This window comes from Salminus brasiliensis, chromosome 13 (genome assembly GCF_030463535.1).
Source record: "Salminus brasiliensis chromosome 13, fSalBra1.hap2, whole genome shotgun sequence".
NCBI lineage: Eukaryota > Metazoa > Chordata > Actinopteri > Characiformes > Bryconidae > Salminus > Salminus brasiliensis.
In genome coordinates this window covers 23,435,120-23,451,879 of record NC_132890.1, presented here as the reverse complement: position 1 = coordinate 23,451,879, position 16,760 = coordinate 23,435,120, and the positions used below count along the sequence as shown (strand labels likewise).

Here is a 16,760-nt window from a genome sequence, read left to right as displayed (position 1 = left end):
CTCAGATCCCAAAAATACATAACAGCAGATCGCCCTTATAGCCTCAATGAACAACTCCACAGGTTCTTTAGTGTCTTTAGTGGAAATATTTTCCACATCAGATGGTTTATATGCTGAAAAAGGGCTGGATTCAGTAGAAACTGTGGCATTTATGTTTTTTTATACATACATGTATCTGATGTATTGTGTTTCTTTACTGAATAGACAAACATACTTGAGCTTTAGTTGTTAAATTAAGGTTAGTTGACTAAAACTGCATTAAGGTGGAAAACGGTATGTTATTTATATTTCGTCACACAAAAACCTTGTATCTCCAAAATGGCAATGTTACAGGAGAAGGAAGAAAATCTTAACTTTTAATGGAAGTCAGTCATTCTGAAGTATTTCTTTCGGTCTAATTATCATGAAAAGACAACTGCCAGATTCACATTATGTCAATAAGTGAAAAACGTCAAACCGTAGATACGCCTTTTATTGCAGTTTCATTGCTAGCATGTATTCTCAAGGCTAGTATATTACTTCATTACCTTGTGGCTGGTACACTATATCGCCAAAAGTATTCACTCACCTGCCTTCGCACGCATAAGAATTTGAGTGGCATCCCATTCCTAATCCGTAGGGTTTAATACGATGTTAGGCCAGCCTTTGCAGCTATAACAGCATCAACTTCTCTGTGAAGGCTTTCCACAAGGTTTCGGAGTGTGTTTTTGAGAATTTGTGCAGCTATGCACTTTTGTGAGATCAGACTGACTGAGAAGAAGGTCTCCGCTCTAATTCATCCAAAAGGTGTTATATTGGGTTGAGGTCAGGAGTTTGTGCAGGCCAGTCAAGGCCGAACCCAACTCCTGAAAAACAATCCCACACCATAATCCCCCCTCCACCAAACATTACACTTTGCACAGTGCAGTCAGACAAGTACTGTAACCGCCAAACCCAGACTCGTCCATCAGATTGGCAGACAGAGAAGCGTGAAAGAACATGTCTAGACTGCTCTAGAGTCCAGTGGTGGCGTGCTTTACAACACTGCATCCAACGCTTTGCATTGCGCTTGTTGATGTAAGGCTTGGATGCAGCTGCTCAACCATGGAAAGCTTTCTACACACTCTATGCACATGTTCTTGAGCTGATCTGAAGTTTGTAGAAGCCGTCTGCATGCCTAGGTGCTTGGTTTTATACACATGTGGCCATGGAATCGATTGGAACACCTGAATTCAATAATTTGGATGGGTGAGGGAATACTTTTGGCAGTATAGTGTGTGTTTGCTCACTGATAGTAAATAAGCTTATGGCTGGCATGGTTAGCTTGTGCTCTGTGCTTACATATTAGGTAGTGGCTAGTGCATTACATACATACACTGATCACTTTGTAAAATTCTGTCAAAATCTGAAAATGCAGCAAAAACAGAGATACAAGGTTTTGCGTGTTTGTCTCTTTGCTGCTTTACTGTTGAGGGCTGTGTGGACTTATCCTTCTTTTCTAAAACAACTGACTGCAGTTAATATTTACAGTATAAGTATGCCTACATAATGCTATTATTTTTTTTATATATATATAAAAGAAAAGTTTAACTTCTTTCAGTAGTTTTGAATCTCTGAGAAACCTTTCAGTACATTTGGCGTTCAGTGGTGCATCTGGAAGATGCTTTTCTTTTGCCCTCTATAAATTACCAGTAAACGCAGCACAGCGCTGATCCATTCTGTGTGAGTTTACTTACTTTACTTTCATGTGCTTTCGTTTTACAGTGCTTGGTACTGAACAGCCACTAAGAACATTAACCCAGATCCTTTCAGTACTGTACTTTTAAGCCACCAGTAACCCGCTATGCAGATAGACAGACAGAATAAAGGACAGGGTTAATGAGTGCACACATTGTGGCCTCTACAGGCATGGCATGAGGCTTTGTTAAAGCAACTACAATGAAAACCCAGAGGCTGTGATCAGGCTGTTTTCTCAGGTATATATATACATATAGATATACATATACACAAGACTCTTCTGTACATCCTCATTCTCATTCAGTCTAACCCAGCTCAAAACAGGGTCCCATTCCTCACTGATTGTTTTACCACTGTGTCCGGCTAAGTGCGAGTAATGTAAACATTTGTGAGGCAAATCCTTTCCAAAAAGGCCGGGACCAGTGCCACTGGGTTTAGGGCTCCTGATCAGTGCCAAGACAGAATAGAATAAAAAAAAAAAACCACACAGACAGCATCTCCCGCACAGCCTAGCCAGAAAAGACTTCAGCATGGTGTCGTATGGGGGTTTAAGTGGGAGGGAGGTCACTAATAAGACAAACAATACGGAGCGCAGAAATGGAACGAGGAGAAATGTAAATGTAAAACTTTACTTTTATTGTGACAGATGTGAAATTAAGAGAGAAAAATACACTGATTGTTAACCAATAAGGACTGGATAATAAAATAGCTATGACAGGATCCTTAAATACCCAGTACAAACAACTAAAAAACACATACTCAACAGTGCAGGGAGCAGAAGGACAGACGTCATGGCTTTCGCCCTCACAGTGGAATGATTAGCGGGACTATATTCAGTTTTCTTTCATTATGGCAAAATTCCAGTGTAAGGTTTGCGTTGGAGAGAACATTCCAGGAGTCTAAACTGCTTGAAAGGAAGCGGTGGGGTGGGCTGGGATGGGATGGGATGGGAGTGGGGAGCCGGGGGGATGGGGGGGGGGGGGGTATTTGGGGGTTGGGCTGGTTGTTAACTTAACCAAACGCTCCCCCCCTTCTCTGGAATCTGTCTGAAAATTAGGCTTCTGTTCAAGTATGAAAAGAACCAGACAATGGACAGACAATAGACAGACAATGGGGGCAGATGAGGATTGGTGTTGTTTTGGTCCTGGGTGCTAATATGCATAACTGACCTTTTGCTCTAAATGACGTAAGCGTCTCAGCAAACGACCTAAAAATGAAAAATAAAGGTGCTTCAAATAATTCCTTGAGCGTTGCAAAATAACCCCCACTTTTGGTTCCATGAAGAAGTCTGTGGAAGTTTGTAGATAATAGGAGTGTGAAAACCCTTAATGTAAAGATTCTTCACGCTCACACATCTCCATTGCAAACATGCTTCCTTTTGGAACCAAAATTGGCTCTTCTTTGGCATTGCTCAAAGAACCATTAGCAGCATCTTTATTTTTTTAAGCCTGAGAAACCGTAACCCTGATGGTCAGACTTGCAGATCTGTCCATGCTTCACCCACAAATGCAGGACCACTTAAAGGTTTTAAGAACCTTTGCTTGAACTTAAGGGTCTTCACAATTGCACATCCCTATTACAAACATGGTTAGTGCTTTATGGAGCCATAAGTGCTTCTTTCATGGCATCACTCAAAGAACCATTTAAAGGACCTTTATTTTCCAGAGTGAGGAACAGTAACGCTGATGGTCAGACTTTCATGCTCCACCCACAAATCTATCCTTTCAAAGCTGCTACACAGAACCTACTGTTGCTAGGTTTGCCAGCATTGCTAAAGCTTGTACACCCTAGCAAGAGTAGGTAGCTACCCGAGAACGTATCGGTGTGCAGAGCATGGACAGGTCTGAGGGCTGCATAGTCTGTGCACTCCACTTGGAGCATCTTGTATGTAATGGTTTGATGGATTACTGGACCATACTGGATTGAAAGGGGAATGCCACAGGTTGTTAAAAATTTCTGCATAAAGTAATCGTTATGAGATTTTCGTGACAAAAAAAAAGTGGAAGTGGAAACAGTGTTCTGGTGCTTTGGTGTGAAATCCTTCATTGTGAAAGCTGAATTGTGCACAGTGGTGGTGATTGAACCAGACATCTAAAAAGTTTAATGCCTCTTAAAGCTTCCTCGTAGAGAAGCATCACACCGAAATTGTTATGAATGCACTGCCTGATGCCTGAGACACTGTTTTACCACAGTTCTGAAAAGAGTTTGGCATAAAACCTCGTCTTTTTAAAACCATGGTGAAAAAGTACATGCAGGGACTTTGCAGGGCCAAAACGTTAAGAAAGATTTGAAGAAAAAATGGCTATAGTTATGGTGCTAAAAGTGGTTTCCCCATAGTGAACCATTTCACACCTAACCCACCTTGAATGTGCATCTTAACCACTGAATTATGCAGAAATGTGGAGCTGAAACTGGTAGACTTCCCCTTTAACTCGCCAATATACAGTACTGCATAATTAAACAAGTATTTGTGAGACATTATGATTAATACTTTCCAGGAAATCTAAACTACATATACCTATACTATATAGACCCTTCATATAGTGGTTACTGTGGGAAAGAGACCAAGTGGAGTGGTTGTAGACGTTCCTAAACATCCTCACTAGACTCTTACACAAATTTCCCATTAGACTGTGTGTTAGATGTTAGGACTGATTGAATGACTTATTTTAAAGTGAAACACTGTTGGTTGGAGGTTAAAAGAATACTCTAGAGTTTTCAACCCAACCTCTACCTGCTACACCTGTGACATACAGTCGATTAGCACAGATTATAATATCGATGTGTTTGAAATAGAACAGAACCCGTTGACTCCAATGAAAGTCAATGAGCAAGTGCATCAAGTGCATCTGCCCACTGGCTTCTATTAGACCTGTGTGTTTTTTTTTAATGGGCAGGTTACATTCTTTTCTAAACACAAGTAAACTATGGCCTGGGCCAGTGTTTCATAATCCTGCTCCTCCCCAAACACACCTGATCCAGTTCATGAAGGGCTCCATAATCAGCTACTGAGCTCCATCAGTTGGGTGTGTGCAGTGCTGAGGGTTCCTGTGAGCAAGGCGTAAGAAACACTGGCCTGTGGCAATTCCTACAGATGTGGTCAACAGACACCAGGCTGAAAAACTCTGGAGTATTGCTTTAAAAGAAAAGAGAGGTAACAAATAGATGCGTGTAGGCTGCCTGACTCCTAGTGAATACCTTAATAATAATACAATCATAAAGGAGAAATAAACAGAAGGTGATGATGAAGATGTCCTCTAGTCCTCCTCGTCCTCACTGATGCCGTGTGCGTCGCCGTAGTGAGGAGGGGAGCTGGAGGGAGAGGTTTTGGTAAAGAAAGGAAGACGGAAGGTGGGTGAAGGAGAGCGCTCGTCCCGTGTCGGGCTGCTGCTGGGGCTATGTCGAGGGCTGATGGCCTGCAGCATCCGTCCTTTACCTTCCTTCAGCATGTGCTTCTGAAAAATCCACACAGAGGGACAGAGAGAAGTGAGACAATTTGGGACAAGCAAGTTATAGATACCAGCCTATTTACCACCCTGTTATATTGCCTCCGAATGAATCATGCTGATTTTCCTTTTTACAGGGGCAAAAGAAGCTCTGCTTCGTGCGGTTAGCTAGGGAAAGAGATTGTAGTAGGGTTAGCTTTTAGCTTCCCTGGCTAAAAGCAGAGGCATCTGGCTTGTTTCACTGGCTTTCAGAGCAAGCTGTGTGTATCACAGAAGCCGCTGAAGCTACGGCCATGTAGTGGCGCTTGCTCCAGTTTTGGAGACTTACAATTGTGATTGAGGTTTGAGGACCGTTTGAGTGTTTGAGGTTCATGATTTGTCACCTCCATGTCCAGAACACAAGCAACACTGAACGTAAATTAATTCAAAGCCTTAAAGCATAACACAATGCGGCACCCCACAACAATCCCTCCTCAGCCCTAAGCAACAAGCCTCACCAGCGCTCCATCTGGTCCAAACATCTGCAGGAAGTTTCCGATAAACTCTCGAGATTTCTCTTCCCATTTCTGGATGAGGTCGATGCTCTTCTCTTCCACCTTCTGCACAAACTCCTTACTCTTCTCCTCCACATCCCGCACCTTCTGCTTCACCTTATCCACACGCTCCTGCAGGTGGTACTTCTTCTCCTACAAAACAGCACAGAATTTCCAGCCTAACATTGAAGGTCCACTCAGACACTGTACAGTAATTCTCACCAGATCATAAAGAATGAACAGTTCAAATTTCCTTTTTGGAACATGGTAAATATGACATCCCAGTTCAAATGGAACGCAGCATAAGAACACTACATGGAACCTGGCATGGTCGTCTGCTGTTGTAGACCATCCACCTCAGGGTTGAATATGCTTATTCTGAGATGCTTTTCTGCTCACCACACATGTACAGAGTGGTTATCTGAGTTACTGTAGCCTTTCAGTCCGCTCCAAACAGCTTCGCCATTCTGTGCTGACCTCTCTCATAAACAAGGTGTTTCTGTCTACAGAACTGCCACTCAATGGATGTGTATTCTTTACAGTAATATTTTGGGGAAAGTCCAGAGACGGCTGTGCCCAAAATTCTAGAGCAGTTCTAGAAACACTTAAACCTGCCCATCTGACACCAGCAATCAAGCCACGCCATCATTTTTCTTCCATTCTGATGGTTAATGTAAACATTAGCTTAACTTGCTGCATCATAGCATTACTCACTAGGTATATAGATGTTCCTACTAAATTGCTCAGTGAGTGTGGATAATTACAGTATACAGTCTGGTGATCAGTGGTTTATTAGTATTATGCAGTTATTGTAAGCTTGGGATTACTTTAATTTACTTTAAGACTTTCTGTCCCAATACTTCTGCTCACCTAAACGGGCCTTTCTGCTCCTAAAGAACTCCACTTGTTACAGTATTTAAATCTGCATTGTATTGTAAGTTATTCCTATATATAAAATAACAAAATGTGATTATTATTCATCATATAATTGAAATATATAAATAAATAATACTATTTACATAATATTATTATATATAAGAAATAAAAGTGATTTTAAGTTATAGTTTCAGTGACAGAAGCTTTTCGCATTGAAATATTGTTGAAGGTGCTATCTGGACTCACGTTGATGAAGCTGACGTTAAGCTCCTTGGCGGTGTAGCCCCTTTGCAGGTTTCGTCGCACATAGACGTCATAGTCCCGGACGATGCGTGTGATTATGTCTGATGTGGAGATGCCTTCTGTTCTTTGTGTGGGTGCAAACATGCCTTAGAATAAAATGATCAGGCCTCAGTTATTAAGACAACAAAAAAAGGACATCAACAACATTTATAAATAAAGGTGCTTTTTTTGGTTCCATACTGTGAGTCTGAAAAACCTTTTCACTGTCTAAAGAACCTTCACGTGATGTAAAGAATCTCTACCAATTTAAGTTCTTCACCCTTCACCCATTTTTATTACAAACATGGCTCTTTATGGCAACAAAAGTGGTTCTTCTACGGCACCGCTCACGAGAACATTTAAAGCACATTTTTAAGAGTGTAGTTTTCCTGGATGTTGTTGTAGAAATGTGAAAGCCACCTACCTGCCTCCTTTATGTGCTTGTAAACATCATCACTCCCTGCTGAAACGTATGGTATATCGTCATGGGCCACAAAGTCAATCTGTGTGGACAGAAAGGTCACTCTGTAGTAGGGTTGGGCAATTTTTAAAAAATAAATCAAAACCGACTTTCAGAACCAGTATCGATGCAATTCTGCCAATGTATATAATTTATTTATTATTCTGTTAATACAATTGTTTAAACTCTGTTACTTATGTCCCCTTAAAAACACTGAGGTTGAATGTTAATTAATCGTGAAATATATTTAAGGTCATATCGCCCAGCACTACTCCGTAGTATGTCCATGTAATTGTTTATTAGTGTGTTAAATGTGTGCTATAACAGAGCCTAGATGTTTTGCTTTGGCTTTCTATAATTCTTTCTATAATCCGTGAGTTGTTACTCACTCTGTGCTCCGCAAGAAATTCTGGCGTTAGTGTCCACGGTGCGTCCCTGACCACCTCATCCACGTAGCGACAGTGGCTCACTGCATCGTAGCGCTCGTCCTCATTCATAACTGTAAAGCCCTTGAGTTTGTGCGTCAATGCATCGCTGCATACTGAAGAAAAAAGTTACAAATCACATTTTTTTTAAACAAAAGTGAAAGGCAACAGTTCAGAAGATTCGTATTATGGACTTGACTGCACACACTGCAGATTCATACTGGATTGAAATCAAGAATGTTGTCAGCCATCCACCAAACCGAATGCTGAATGTTTTTAGTTAGAAGGGAAAAAGCCTAACTGGCTGGTGAAATGAGCTGGTAACCAGTTAGCTGGACAGATAAAGTTAACGTAAGAGCTACCTGAATGGCTTATGTTTTGCTTGTCAGCCTAACTATCTTTACTTATAGTTATTATATATCTATCTTTAATAAAAATTTTACTTTTGATAATGAAATTACTAAAAAACATTATAGCTGAATCATCTCTAAATATAGACAGGCAGAACAATATGATATTAAAAATGCTAGCTACTAATTTTTCTAATTGGTGGATTAATTGTTTATTAAAATTACTGAGCGTATGGCCAACTTTAAATTGCTTTATAACTGTCAAAATACTACAAACACATCTTGTTTGACTATGTAAATTCAGACTAACCGCCTACAATGAGATGAGTGTTGGGGAACAGACGCTTGGCCTGCATCAGAGCGCGGGCATGTCCGGAGTGGAACATGTCAAAAATCCCATCAGCATACACACGCACCGGGCGATTCTCTAAAATGGAAATAAACAAGACAATTGGTCCATTAGCAAGAATGTTCATTTCATACTTAATTAATGGTTAATAATGTACATTATCAATCATTTCTCTTCTACCACGTATTTATTTGGACTTCAATGGCTACTGTTTTTACTGATAAAAAAAAGAGAGGGGGTTCAGTTGCTTGTATGTACCTGGTGTACCACGACGGGCTTCCTCTAGGTTTACTCGAGTGTACTGCGTCCTCACAACCTCCAGCTGATCAGCGAAGGGGGCAGGGTCTGTCAGGCCCTAGAACAACCCAAAAGCAATCAACATTAAAAATGTACACACAAGAGATTTAATATGATATATTTTTGATGCTGATTATTCTAGAATACAAACATATAAATAAAATAATATTTATTAATGTATACATAAAATAAATAAAATATTAAAGTATATAATAATATATACTATAACTAGTATTTAATTAAACATTTTATAAGCAACAACACATATATAATACTAATACTAATTACACCCATACAAAAAGTAGAGGTTTTACACCAGTGTCCATAAAACATCTCCAAAGTTCTCCTTATGAGAGCCTAGTATTACTTATAGTTAGCATCAAACACCTTGTTTGGTAAATCAGTACTTAATGACATTAAATCAGGTGAGCTGGTGATAAAATTGGACAGATCCACACACTGGCTGGAGGGCATCCAGGAGGAAATTGCAAACTTCGTTTAGCTTTTTATTGTATTTATGTTTACCTGTATCTGCATGTGATCTTGAGTTTTAAGTAAGTGCTTCAATGAAAAACGTTTCATTTGAAAGTGCAGTAGTTTTTAAAGAAGAAAATCTGAAAATCAGTCGACACTCAACATCAATAACTGTATCAGAAAAGTGAAAAAGTGATCATGTACCATCTCTAATGTATCAGACCATTAGACTCTGCCCTGCATGTTTTCTGTTCAGTGTTACAGACAGCCTCACTCCACTCACCGAAGTCCTTCGTGGGATTTTCCCACCCCGTCCCTCGTCCTCTGCTTCTCCGTTCGATCCATCTCTTCTCCTTTTTCTGCTCTGCCCTGAGCTATGTGCCTCCATGACTGAATGCGGAAGACATGTCAAAGTTAAACCAGTTTACCACCATTAACCACAGCAGGTCTCTCACTACTGATGAAGGAAGACATGGGTGTTGCATGACAGCATAACTTCTTTCTCGCAAACCACCAATGAGCTTCAGTTGGCGTTCCTAGCAGTAGCAAGTGTAGACGTCTAGACGTCTGGAGGTATGTGATATAATAATTCTGCCATTCTTCTGAGGGCTCCATCAGTTCACATACATTGAGGGTTCCATGTTATCTGGAAACGTCCTTTAAATGTTGTGTGTAAACATTGTTAAAGACGTGACACTCGGAAACCAGACAGCAAAAACATCTTGTTTAAAATCTGACAGTTTTTTTAAGTCACAAAAACAATACATTTACATATATCCACCCACTTAGCCTACAGCAGCTTGACCCCTCCCGTTCATAAAGGGGTATTTCAGACCAGACTGCTTTTAGAGAGGCATAATAGAAGACGGCCAATCAGAATTGAGATCATTTAAATATATCTGCCTATTCGGCCTACAGCGGTTTAGCCCCACCCATTCACTTTGCTGTAAGGGGTGTTTTAGGTTGGACAGCTTTCCTGGGCACTTTATAGGATGGCCAATCAGAGAAAAGATTATTTACACACACACACATACATATATATATATATATATATATATCTCCACACTGGAGTTATAAGGCGACCGCTTTCACAGCCAATCAGAGCAGAGATCATTCTTAAAGGTACAGTACAAAATACAGCCGGTTGGAAAAGGGACGTAAAGATGAATTGTGACCCAAACAAATATCATAAGACAACCTATTATTTTAAAGAATTATAATATTACAAGAAACAGCAAGATATTGGCCCTGTAAGTCTTTTACCACTGATCAAGCTCCTCAGATCCACCACACGCCCAGTCACCTTGATTACTAGCTAATACCTGAAGACATTTACTACGTACTAGCTAGCTACCATTCCTACTGTCTACCTTTCGTGGGACTTCACCGTTATCTCACATCTCCTTTAAGACTGGAAACATCTGCGACTGGGAGCCTTTAAGACTGGGAGTCTTCACAGATTCAGTTTTCTGACGTGGCACACCGAGGAGCTTTAGAGCCAGGACACGATTCCTGTTTCCTCTCCCTTTACCTTCCCCCTCCAATCCCTCTTTTGTCCTCTACAAAAGTTTTACCTTTATAAATGCCCCAAACAAGCCACGATACAGACAAGACTGCAGTTAGGACCCCAAGAAAACCAAATGCTTCTCGACTCTGAGTTTCGACCAAACTTCGACTAAAGCCATGTAGTGCTAGCAGAGGCGCTCAGCGTTCACCGGTTTGTATTATCCAGCTCCCTCGATGTAAAACTCAGCCTCAACGATGTACCGAGCTCTGTTTCTGTAGTTCTGCAGCGTATAACTGCATGCGGGTTACAGGACTAGCTAAAACCCCCAGATCTACCACGAGTTACTGAAAGTGTCTCTAGTAAACCGAGCTGTTACGAACCCTGTCCAGACGCTGCAGTGCAGGAGGAAGAAGCCTTAAAGCGGAGCTGGTCAGCAACGAAAATGAGGAGCCAGTGTCGTGTTTTTGTGTGTCACGTACTGAACAAAAGTGATGAGAACGTGTTAAAGCATCTCACTACATTTTTCTGGCTATTAAAAGCATAGTTTTAAAACCCAACGCGGAGCTTTTCTGTGCGAAACGCCGCTGTTTTGACAGCTCCGCGGGAAATGACGACACCGACTGTCACAGGAAGCTTTGTGCGCAGAGCGGGGAAGCTGGCTCGCTAGCTAACTGGCTAATGGTGACTACTATTTTTTATAATTTGTTTAATAATTTAGATTTGGGTATATACGCCAAATGAATTCATTTTAAAAATAAAAAAGTTACGTGTAGGATACTAAGAAGTACACGCTAATTATTATTAATAAAAAAAATTAAATACATAAAACACCATCAACGTTATTTAAACCAATGGCTGTAGAAAAAGGCATTGGTCCAAACTAATCCAGGCACCCAGTTGCCCCCTGTTGGACACTTTGTATGTGAACTGGACAATACTGTCGATTTTCAGTACTGTACCTTGCCTGATGTCCTGATACGAATGTCGATATCCATACTTTTAAGAGACCCCTTGTTTAAGTCATTTTATGGGCATTATGTTTAGCACTATATTTACATTGGCGTTGTTGTTGTTGGCCATGTGAATCACGTTCCTTCAATACCACACAACATCAGGGACAGGTCATTTCTCTTACTTTCTTTCTTTCTTTTATTTATTTATTTATTTATTAATATTTTTTAATATAAAAAATAAATAGCATTGATCTAATCAATAAGTACACACCAAATAGATAAAAAATACTGGATATAAACAATAACGCTAATTACACACAGCAAGAGTGAAAATTAATGTAAAATTAATGCAATTTTATTTTAGAAATAGAACAGGACAATCAGAGAAAATACAATGACATTTTTGACTAATAACTACCCATAGTGCAGGAGTCAGACATGAAATTAAAATAAATAAAAAAATGTAGATCAATAAAAAAAAACATACCATATTACTTAAATAACCATTTAAAACACCTTTATTTTTTTTAATACTGTGTATAAATTGATATCTAATAGATATCTGGGTTCATTGTCTTACATTTGGTTTTACCTGATCATGTGCATGTTGTAACTGGCTTTTGTGTGTGAATGTACTTGTGCCTGTCCTGATTGAGTGATTTTCTGTTGATACTTTATTCTAACGCTGGTTGTACATTTGTAATGTTCAATTCTATCTAAGTGGCGGAGTTATAGGCTAGTGAAAAGAACCAAGCAAGCATTAGCATATCAAAGACAGTTGTGGAGTTTTTTTGTGTTATTCCCACCCCCATTTTCATAGCTATATATAATCCTGCAAAAACAGATTTGCAACAGGGCAGCTTTATAGTAGAATTTCTATTGGTCCATTCACCATGAAAAACCACCATATATATATATAAAACGACTACCAGGTTCCAATTAGGTCACATAAGTGACCAATAAGTGTCCAATATACTAATAATAGCTGAAGATGCTTACTTTTCTCTAAACACGTTCTTATTACTTGTGTAGCTTGTTCAGTAAAGATTTAGTCACTAGAGGAACCTGTAAGTAAAAAAAATAGTTACTGATACTTATGTTTGTCTGTTTTAATTTACACTGTATTTATTTTATCCAACTTGTCTTTATCGCCATCATCAGAGCATTTCACTACTTGTATTGTGTTTGAATGTAAATGTGACAAACTTTGATCTGAATTGATGGTACATCATGGAATTGATGGGCAGTTCCCTCAGCAAGCTGAAAAAAAAGACTAGGGTTAGGGTTTGAATGGGTTTTAACATTTTATTCCTTAAACAACATTTAAACGGAAAGCAAAGTACATATTTCGCAAATGACCAATACACAAAACTGACTCTAAAGGTCTTCAATTCCTTCAGGCAACAATACAGGTCTAAGAATGTACACCATTAAACAAGAGACAGAAATACATGGAAGATGTATTGTTCAGAACAACCTCTAAAAATGATATTGCATGTTTTTGAGAGAAAAGTCCTGTATTTAAGTTAACATGACCTAAATCTAAACCTCCTCTTTTGGCACCTAAACATTTGATGGTGTACAGACACAAATTATGGTCATCACATAGTCCTTTAAAAAGGGAAACGTTTCTGACAGAAGGGTTTGCGATCTGATCCAGCGAGCTCCCATGGTGGAATGTTCTGTAACGCATGGCTTGGTTTTCTCTGGCATTTTTTTCATTTTCCTCCACAGTTTGTGTAAGGCACAAGAGATTGGAAAATTTGGGGTGATTGGAATTGAACATGTTAAATATGATGAGAGGAGTGGAGAGTCTGCCTTGTGGGAAAAGAAAAGAGGAATGTTGGGCGTTGATCCATTTGCCTCCTTACATCCCCATCCTGATGCTCTGAATGATCTGGAAAATGGCTGAGGACAGAGGAAAGAAACAGTGATTAAAAAGACTAGCTTTATAAAAAAAAAATTAAATAAAAAAAAATAAAAAAAAAAGACTAGCTACCTGTCACAACCAACTTTTTTTTTAATGCTATCAATCAATTCTACCCTGTTCACCATATCTCACCCCCCCCCATCTCTTTGTCTAACCCAGTGTATCTGATAAGTCTAGTTCAATTGGGAAAGTGCCCAGTACAAGCCCTTTGAGCTTTTCCTCTCCTACAGTGCTTTGTTTCTTTTCTGGATTTCTTTACATACTATGTTTGATCAAGTGTGCATACTTGAATCAATAAAAATAAATCATGATACAGTCTTATGCAACACTTTGGGCGAGGTTAGTTTCCAAGTTAAAATAAAACAATGATAACTCTCACCCACACTGCATTTAGGTGCTTTTTAGCATTATGTTAAATCAAGCTCAAAAACCGTAAGTATGCTCTAAAATGAGCAGAAATGTATCCCAGTAGAAATTCAGTATCTGGACATAACGTGTTCTACTTTTTATAAAGACAGTTTGGGTAATACCATGCTCAACCTTCACCACGTTATGCTCTCTTGTTTTAAGATTATCACTTTTATGAACAAAACCCTCATCTTGACTTGTATGAACGAATGGAACAAAATTAAATGACATTAAAACTTAAAAAGCCCATATACAACATTCTTATATTTTTGCCCTGGTGTTTCTTTTACTTAAAATGGGTTTATGTATTTTAAAAAAAATACTAAAATACAAAAAATTATAAATAAAAACAAATCCATGTTTCCAACTTTTCTTGATCCCTCAGAATTAACCAAGAATTACAGTGCTGTCTGACTGGCTGTCGTATACTGCATCTCATTCACACTGCAATCTTCATAAACATATATGCAAATATGTTGTTTTTGGTGACATCACAAAACAACTAATTCATAACTTTTTTTTCAGCTTTGATTTCATACATAAAAGTATGGACTGAGTGAACAGTGCATTCTAAAAGTGTAATTGTGTTAAAAGTAATTTTATTATATATTTTTTAAAGGAGTTTTAATTTTTATCTACCCTAGAACTGATCAGTAAGGGTAGGTGATGTGGCGCAAGTATAATACCATTACACTTCAATGAAGAGTGACAAAGGCTTTAATTACCAGGCCAAGTACAGACAGCACTACTCTTACAACAGAGCGTTTAAAAAGGATTGCATCACTCACATCAAAGGAATCCCCCGTTTTGAGATTAGACTAGAAATCAAAGCTAAAATCCCCCAGATTTGTTGCAGGAGCTACGTAGATGAGGTAGATGGTGACAGAATGCAGACTGGCAGCACCATGAACATGATCAAAGATCAAGGTTTGTTGACAGGAATTACAAAAGTGCAAAGTGCATTTTTCCATGTTAAAAGAATGGTTTGCTGAAAAATCTCATTTACACCCAACCCCCAAAACCTCAAACACGGTTAATTGGCCAAGATATATGTGACGCAAGTTTGCTTCTTCAGTTTTGCACTGGAGCTGTAGTAAAAGTACCATCCACATTCATAGCATTTGTCTGACACTCTTAACCAGAGCGACTCGCATTTGAATCATGTTACACATGCGAGAGACTGTAGAGTTATTTCCCAGCTGGGAATCAAACCCTAGTCTGCCAAAGAAATAAGGTGTTGCTATTCTACACCAACCTATCAGAGCTTTACTCCAGTATGAAGCTGTTTAGGGAACACCTCTTAAATTAGTCCTGTAGTTGTAGCACTAGTAGCAGAACTAGGAGCACTCCTCAGGCACCAACCCCTGAGATCATGATGTAAAACAGATGGTTCCTTTAAAGGTCTAATTCACAGATGGGAACCACTGCTTTACTGAATGAATCCAATAAGGTCCATCATTGTGTTTTCTTTAAAATAAGACTAGAAAACAACATGACACTTGGAAGCTTACCTGATCCACACACTACAAAGACGAATAGTGCCAGGAGCCAAGGCCCTACTGCAGCCTTCTCATCTTGTGGCCCTCTCTGTAGGAATTGAGAGAAGAGCAGTGGTTAAAACCCCACGTATCTGATTAGTAATGAGAAAAGCTACACTAGTTTGTAGCTAAACAGTAGGTCTAGAAACTAGGTGAACCTTTGGTAATGATCTAGCCAGCTAAGTAGTTAATCTCCATTTCAAGACACGTTTAGACACAGTTGCGCATCAAGGAACAAATATACATTTCTAAAAACATAAAAGGCTGCCTTTAGGTTAAGAAGCCTCCACCATGATTTACAGCAAATCCTAACTTCTCATATCAGCAGTGAAACTGAGTTAGCTAGGCTAGGCTAGCTCGGTAGCTTCCACTTACTGATGATTTGGCCACATTCCCCCGTTGTGTGATGTTTTTGCTGTGCTTCTCGTTGGCCATGCGTATCCTCTGCTTCGCAACCATGTTCTCTGTTTAGTCGGAGCCGGTTAAACGACGAGAAATCAGTAGTTTAAACGCCACTTGCGTTGGTTATTTGACGAAAAAGCAGCTTCTCCGGCGCTGATCCTTCGACGTACTCCAGAGATGTCTACGTAGGCATTAAGAAAACCCCGCCCAGCGGTCTTATTATGCTTCCGGAGGCCCCGCCCACCTCGTGTTAAGGCGCCGCACGTTTCCTCCCATAACGTTTGTTCACGTAGTTGACCCCGCCCTCTATCTCATGTTTTGCATAAATTAACTCCGCCCGGCGTATTCCGTTGTCGTGGCGAATTCTTGAATTCAGACCGTCTGCTGGAGGAGGCAGATCTGCGTATTTATTCAGTGTATTATTTTATTTTTATAGACTTAAAAAGTAGACTATTCATCAGGAAAATAGGCTTATTTTAATTAATTTGGTCGCAAATAATAGCATTTATTAAGTATGCACATTTCCATCTTTTATTTATTTTTGAACATTATAAATATTTCTAATTCATTAGTTCAGACGGAGTAACTTGTTTTAGGGTTTAAAATGTGACGTATCAGAAAAGTGTAATAAACTGAATAAAATGGGTTAATAAAGTCTGTGTTTTTCCCCACAATAATTTTGTATGTTCCTTACGTGCTAGTAAAATATCAATACTTACATATGTATAAAGATTTAAAAGGATATTACAAGAATTAACGAAAAAAAAAATTCCTCGTAGCTCTTGGAGGTGACGTGGGAGCTTCTTGTCATGAG

The 16,760-nt window shown here is 39.3% G+C and overlaps 2 protein-coding genes across 3 annotated transcripts; both read right to left on the bottom strand.

The window, feature by feature from the left end:
* Positions 1-2,331: 2,331 nt before the first annotated feature.
* Positions 2,332-11,353, bottom strand: pcyt1ab (phosphate cytidylyltransferase 1A, choline b). Of its 2 annotated transcripts, none has more exons than XM_072694509.1 (9): positions 11,096-11,353; positions 9,492-9,598; positions 8,696-8,792; positions 8,399-8,515; positions 7,703-7,854; positions 7,278-7,356; positions 6,818-6,960; positions 5,660-5,848; positions 2,332-5,171 (listed from the first exon to the last, which is right to left on the bottom strand). In XM_072694509.1, the coding sequence occupies exons 2-9, from the start codon at positions 9,594-9,596 to the stop codon at positions 4,974-4,976; spliced, it is 1,080 nt and encodes a 359-aa protein (XP_072550610.1). In that variant the 5' UTR covers positions 9,597-9,598; positions 11,096-11,353; the 3' UTR covers positions 2,332-4,973. The 2 variants fall into 2 exon arrangements, with proteins under 2 accessions (XP_072550610.1, XP_072550611.1); XM_072694510.1 differs by lacking the exon at positions 11,096-11,353 and adding an exon at positions 10,579-11,081.
* A 1,606-nt stretch (positions 11,354-12,959) lies between these two features.
* serp1 (stress-associated endoplasmic reticulum protein 1) lies at positions 12,960-16,125 on the bottom strand. The gene is made up of 3 exons (XM_072694844.1): positions 15,920-16,125; positions 15,518-15,593; positions 12,960-13,576 (listed from the first exon to the last, which is right to left on the bottom strand). The coding sequence occupies exons 1-3, from the start codon at positions 16,001-16,003 to the stop codon at positions 13,536-13,538; spliced, it is 201 nt and encodes a 66-aa protein (XP_072550945.1). The 5' UTR covers positions 16,004-16,125; the 3' UTR covers positions 12,960-13,535.
* Positions 16,126-16,760: the final 635 nt, after the last annotated feature.